The sequence below is a fragment of the Colobus angolensis genome, unplaced genomic scaffold (genome assembly GCF_000951035.1).
Source record: "Colobus angolensis palliatus isolate OR3802 unplaced genomic scaffold, Cang.pa_1.0 Scaffold16, whole genome shotgun sequence".
Classification (NCBI taxonomy): Eukaryota; Metazoa; Chordata; class Mammalia; order Primates; family Cercopithecidae; genus Colobus; species Colobus angolensis.
Genome location: NW_012114710.1, coordinates 2,323,826 through 2,330,476, shown reverse-complemented (window position 1 = coordinate 2,330,476; position 6,651 = coordinate 2,323,826). Strand labels below are relative to the sequence as shown.

Sequence of the window (6,651 nt, the reverse complement as noted above, 5' to 3'; positions counted from 1 at the left end):
TGAGCCACCATGTTCAGCCCTAAACTTAGAGACTTAATCTATAACTGAAGTTTAAATAATCAGTTAAACTTTTACAGACCGATTCACTAATTTGTACAAATTTTTACTTAATATAAGAATAATTTATTCTATTTAACTTAAATGAAGTTAGCAGTATAAGTAGTTTTAAATTACAAAGTTTGAGGCCAGGGGCAGTGGCTTATGCCTATAATTCCAACAATCTGAGAGGCTGACGCAGGATTGCTTGATGCCGGGAGTTCAAGACCAGCCTGGGCAACATAGTGAGACCCCTCATCTCTTAAAGAAAAAGAAAAAAAAAAGCTATAAAGTTTGACTAACCTTTGATGTTTTTATTATGTTTGAAAAGACAGAGATTGTGTATAATTTCTTAATTTTAAGAATTTATTCAAATTATGATTTAAGTATATTAATTTAGCAATTGCTAGTTGATTCATAATTGATCTTGGAAGAAGAACCTACAAATCTTTATTATTCTTTTTTTTGAGACGGAGTCTTACTCTATCACTCAGGCTGGAGTGCAGTGGCACGATCTTGGCTCACTGCAACCTCCACCTCCCAGATTCAAGCGATTCTCCTGCCTCAACCTCCAGAGTAGCTGAGATTTCAAGCATGCACCACCACGGCTGGCTAATTTTTATATTTTAGTAGAAACGGGGTTTCATCATGTTGGCCAGGCTGGTCTCGAACTCTTGACCTCAAGTGTCCTCCCACTTTGGCCTCCCAAAGTTCTGGGATTACAGGCGTGAGTCACTGCTCCTAGCCCTTTTGTATTTTTCTGAAAATTCATGTTTAGTCTTCATAGAGTTTGTTGTCTTCGGGTTCTAAAAGCAATTTGCAGAAACGTAGTATATATGTTAGGTATTTAGCACAATATACTTTCAAATTTTAAAGATCACCTATATTTTTTGTTATGTAGAAATATAAAATTTTAGGTATGTCCTTCAAAGATGATAAACAATGTATCTTTGGTTTTTTACAAATATATTTTCAAAGTATTAAAAAATACATTTTCTTTTTGTAGTGGTAAGTCCCTGAAGGAAACTGTTACTCTTGAAGATGGACGAATTGGAGAAAGACCAGAAATAATTTATCATGTAATTCACACTATTTTATTGGGTTCTCTTGCAATGGTTATAGAAGGGTAAGTGTACTTTATTTGATCCCTTTGTTTTTACAAAGATTGTTGGCCGAGAGTAGTGACTCACACCTGTAATCCCAGTACTTTGGGAGGCCAAGGCAGGTAGCTCACCTGAGGTCAGGAGTTTGAGACCAATGTGACCAACATGGTGAGACTCTGTCTCTACTAAAAATACAAAAATTAGCTGGGTGTGGTGGTGTGCGCCTGTAGTCCCAGCTACTGGGGAGGCTGAGGTGGCAGGGACTGTCGAACCTGGGAGGTAGAGGTTGCAATGAGCTGAGATTGCACCACTGCACTCTAGCCTGAGCGACAGAGCGAGACCCCGTCTCAAAAAAGAAAAAAGTCAAAAAACCCACAAAGATGGCCTTTTTTTTTTTTAGAATCTTGTTCTGTCACCCAAGCTGGAGTGCAGTAGCACAATCTCAGCTCACTGCAACCTCCGCCTCCCAGGTTCAAGCACTTTTGTCTCAGCCTCCTGAGTAGCTGGGATTACGGGCGTACAGCACCATGCCCGGCTAATTTATTTGTATTTTTAGTAGTGACAGGGTTTCACCACATTGGTCAGGCTGGTCTTGAACTCCTCACCTCATGATCTGCCCACCTTGGCCTCCCAAAGTGTTGGGATTACAGGTGTGAGCCACCATGCCCAGCAAAGATTGTCTTTTTTAATGGTAATAAGTAGATACATCTGGAGTTTACAAAGGTGTTTATAGTATAATGAACTGACATTTACTTACTCATTCATTTGTTAAAAAACTATTGAACATATTCCAAGTTCTAGGCGTTGTGCTAGGTGCTAAAGTTACCTCAATAAGCCCAATAGTGGAACAGACAGTCTCTAACCTTATTTAACTTATGGCCTAATGGAGGTGACAGATGTCAATCATACAAAAATAAAATTACAACTTTGGTAAGTGAAGGAGATGTACATGGTGCTATAAGAACATATAAAACAGAATTTGACTTAAAGAGATCAGAAAGGTTCTCTAAGGAAAAAGTGCCTGAGACCTGAAGGTTGAGTAGGAGTGGACTAGGTGACCCAAAGAGGCAAGAGTACTGCAGGCAGAGGGAATGGCATATGCCCAGGCCTGGGCAGGAAGGATCATGGCACATTATTGGTGGGAGGAAAAGGAGCTCAGTCTGGCTTTAGCACAGGGAGCTTGTGGTAGGCTTTTATCCTTTCCTTACCTCATTTATTTTATTGTCTTTCAATGACAAATGAACTTTTACAAAATATATGTAGGGCCCCATTTAATGTTCCATAAGGTAGAATTTTTGTATTTCACTTGCTTGATCATTTTAGTGTTCTGTATACCTTAAATTTCTTAAGGCAAAATAGGTATTCACATATTAATATTTAGATAAGTTATGTAATAATTGTTTAGGGAGTTTGAATCCTTGAAACATATCTTGCACTATTTATTTTTAAGTATTTAGTTTTTAAACTTCCCTTCCTGCTTCTGTAGAAAATCGTGCCATCTTATTAATAAACTTTATTAAAATGTATTCATTCAGCAGAAGTTTTTGGTTTTTTCATACTCTTCCAGCAATAGTGGGAGATACAGAAATACACATGATAGGATCCCCCTTCCTCAGAAGCACACAGTCTAGGAAGGTAAATACAATGGTCAGAAATTCCTAAGACCATCCTTACTTCTGTCACCAACTGCAAGTTTGAGAGTCCTCCAAACTACCCTCAGGCTTGATTTTAAAAAGTCATTATACTCAAGTTACAGTTTGTTACAGTGAAAGGACACAGATTAAAATCAGCAGAGGAAAGAGACCCATAGGACAAGGTCCAGGAGACACCAAAGCACAGAACTACCATTTGTTCCCTCCCAGTGGAATCATGCAGACAGTACCTGTTTTCCTCTCAGAAATGATGTGTGACAGTACACATGGAGTACTGTCAATCAGGGAAGCTCACCCGTGCTTTGAATTTAGGGTTTGTATTGGGGCTCAGTCATATATACGTGGTTGACCACCTGTGCGGCTGACATTAGTCTTCAGCCCTTCAGAGGTTGAACTGATACCACACGGCCCAAGGCTCCCACCATAAATCACACTGTTAGCATAGATAGACTCTTTTGCATGACTTAAAGGACCCAGGCAAACGAAGATGCTCTTATCAGGCAAGAGGTTACCACCTAGAAGTTGAGGGCAAAGGCCAAATCTCTTTTTAAGCAAGGTTAATCCTTTACTGCACAATAAATAAGATGCATGGGAATACATTTCATAAAAGGCAATATATGAGGCCGGGCACAGTGACTCACGCCTGTAATCCTAGCATTTTGGGAGCCTGAGGCAAGCGGATCACTTGAGGTCAGGAGTTCGAAACCAGCCTGGCCAACATGGTGAAACCCCGTCTCTATTAAAAATACAAAAAAATTAGCTGGGTGTGGTGGTGGGCACCTGTAATCCCAGCTACTCAGGAGACTAAGGCAGGATAATCACTTGAACCCAGGAGGCGGAGGTTGCAGTGAGCCAAGATTGTGCCACTGCACTCTAGCCTGGGCAGCAGGGCGAGATTCCGTATCAGGAAAAAAACAACAACAACAACAAAAGGGAATATATGAAACCCTTTGCATATTAAAGTTAATTATTCTTAAGTTGTAATTCATATAGGAGCATCTTTCTTTAGTAGATGAAAGAAGAAAATGTTACCATCTTTAGAAGTTTGGAGCTTTAAATTCTTCAATTAGGTTACTTGTATACAAACTGAATGTTTAATAGCATTGAAGATTATGTTTAAGTTTTTGTTTTTTGTTTGTTTTTTGAGACAGAGTCTTTGTCGCCCAGGCTGGATTGTAGTGGCACAATCTCAGCTCAGTGCAACCTCTGCCTCCCAGTTCTCCCAGTTCAAGTGATTCTTCTGCCTCAGCCTCCCAAGTAGCTGGGTACAGGCATGCGCCACCAAGCCCGGCTAATTTTGTATTTTGAGTAGAGATGGGGTTTCTTTATGTTAGTCAGGCTGGTCTTGAACTCTTGATCTCAGGTGATCCGCCCGACTCAGCCTCCCAAAGTGCTAGGATTACAGGCATGAGCAGGTGCGCCTGGCCTTGTTTTTGTTTTTGAGAGACAGGCTGGGCATGGTGGCTCATGCCTATAATCCCAGCACTTTGGAAGATGGAGGACGATGATCACTTGAGCCCAGGAGTTTGAAACCAATCTGGGCAATATGGCAAGACCCCGTCTCTACAAAAAAAAAAAAAGCGCCAGGCATGGTGGCATACGTCTGTGGTCCCAGCCACTAATGGAGGCTGAGGTGGATGGATTGCTTCAGCCTTGGAGTTCAAGGCCACAGTAAGTCATGATCACGCCACTGCACTCCAGTCTGGGTGACAGAGTGAGGCCGCGTCTTTAGTTAAAAAAAAGAAAAAAAGACAGGATCTCATTCTGTTGCCCAGACTGGAGTACAGTGGTGCCATCACAGCTCACTGTGCTCTCGAACTCCCAGGCTCAAGCAATGCTCCCACGATGTCCTCCCAACTAGATGGGACCACAGGCTGGTGTCACCATGCTTGGCTAATATTTTTTAAAGTTTTTGTAGAGATGAGGTCTCACCATGTTGCCCAGGCTGGTCTTGAACTCCTGGGCTCAAGCCATCCTCCCATCTCAACCTCCCAAAGCGTTGGGATTATAGGCGTGAGCCCCTGTGCCTAGCCACATTTAAGTTTTTTTAAAATTATGATAAAAAAGTACATAACATAAAATCTACTATCTTAATGTTTTTTAAGTATACAATTCAGCAGTGTTTAGTATATTCACACATTGTTGTACAACAGATCTGCACAACATTTTCATCTTGTAAATCTAAAACTCTATATTGATGAACAACTCTCATTTTTTCCCCTACCCTCAACCTCTAATAATCACTATTTTACTTTCCATTTCTTTCTTTCTTTTTTTTTTTTTTGAGACGGAGTTTCACCCTTGTTGCCAGGCTGGAGTGCAATGCTGTGATGTCAGCTCACCGCAGCCTCCACCTCCCGGATTCAAGCGATTCTCCTGCCTCAGCCTCCCAAGTAGCTGGGATTACAGGCATGCGCCACCATGTCCAGCTAATTTTGTATTTTTAGTAGAGATGGGGTTTCTCCATGTTGGTCAGGCTGGAATGGAACTCCCGACTTCAGGTAATCTGCCCACCTTGGTCTCCCAAAGTACTAGGATTACAGCCAGGAGCCACTGTGCCTGGCCTTTACTTTCCATTTCTATGAATTTGTTTACTTTAGATACCTCATGTAAGTGGAATCCTATAGTGTTTATCTTTTTGTGACTGGCTTATTTCACTTTATGTCACATCATCAAATTTCATCTATGTTGTAAGATGACAAGATTTTCTTCTTTTTCAAGGCTAAAAAATATTTCACTGTGGATACAAGGAGTCTTCAAAAAGTTCGTGAAAAATGCGTATTGTGAAAAAACTATGCATGTATTCTAATTTTTTTGTGTGTGCCAAAACCATTGTGCCCCTAGATCAGCTGCAAACAAGAGCAGAGCTCTCTCTTTTTTTTTTTTTTTTTTGGAGACAGGATCTTGTTCTCCTGCCCAGGCTGAAGTACAGTGGTGCCATCTCGACTCACTGTAACGTCCACCTCCCAGGTTCAAGCTGTTATCCTGCATCAGCCTCCAGAGTAGTTGGGATTACAGGTGTGCGCCACCATGCCTGGCTAAATTTTGTATTTTTATTAGAGATGGGGTTTCACCATGTTGGCCAGGCTGGTCTCGAACTCCTGACCTCAGGTGTTCCACCTGCCTCAGCCTCCCAAAGTACTGGGATTACAGGTGTGAACCACTGCACCCAGCCTCTTAATTTTTGAAAATTAAAAAAAGAAATTCTTTTGTAGAGACAGGGTCTAATTTTGTTGCCCAGGCTGGTCGTGAACATCTGGCTTCAAATGATCCTACTGTCTTGGCCTCCCAAAGTATTGGGATGACAGGCGTGTGCCACTGTACCCAGCCTGGATATTTCTTTATTTTCTCCATTCCATGGCTTTGCTGTTTTATAAAACCGCAGTGGTTAACATTTATACTCTAGGCCCAGATTCTTCCAGTCTCTTCTGAGTTTGACACCAGGGAATATATCATAGAAGGGTCTGGTTGTTCTCCTTAGTATTTATTACAAAAGTTGTCCCTTGAAATGTTATTTTTTTCTTGATAATCTGTACTAAGCACTGATATCTATTAATTTTTCTAAACTTTTCCTCTTCCATTTTTAGCAGTTGGCATCTCCTACGGAGATGGGCTCCTTTTGTTTTCTTTAACATCTACAACATAAAGTAATGTATTTTCTTCTAATGATACAAGTTAATTTTTTTCTGTACACCTTGATTTTTAATCTTTTTAATTTAAGAGCTAAATTTTTAACTTTTTTTTTTTGAGATGGAGTCTCGCTGTGTCATCCAGGCTGGAGTGCAGTGGCATGATCTCGGCTCACTGCAAGTTCTGCCTCTTGGGTTCAAGCCATTCTCCTCCCTCAGCCTCCCAAGTAG

At 41.0% G+C, this 6,651-nt stretch overlaps 1 protein-coding gene across 1 annotated transcript in view; it reads left to right on the top strand.

Moving 5' to 3' along the window:
* The window catches only part of DPY19L4 (dpy-19-like 4 (C. elegans)), a 78,083-nt gene that overhangs the window by 56,931 nt on the left and 14,501 nt on the right, over positions 1-6,651 (top strand). The window contains exons 11-12 of the mRNA XM_011937200.1: positions 815-879; positions 1,015-1,162. Of these exons, the coding sequence (XP_011792590.1) occupies positions 815-879; positions 1,015-1,162 (213 nt within the window). The remainder of the gene's footprint in view (positions 1-814; positions 880-1,014; positions 1,163-6,651) is intronic.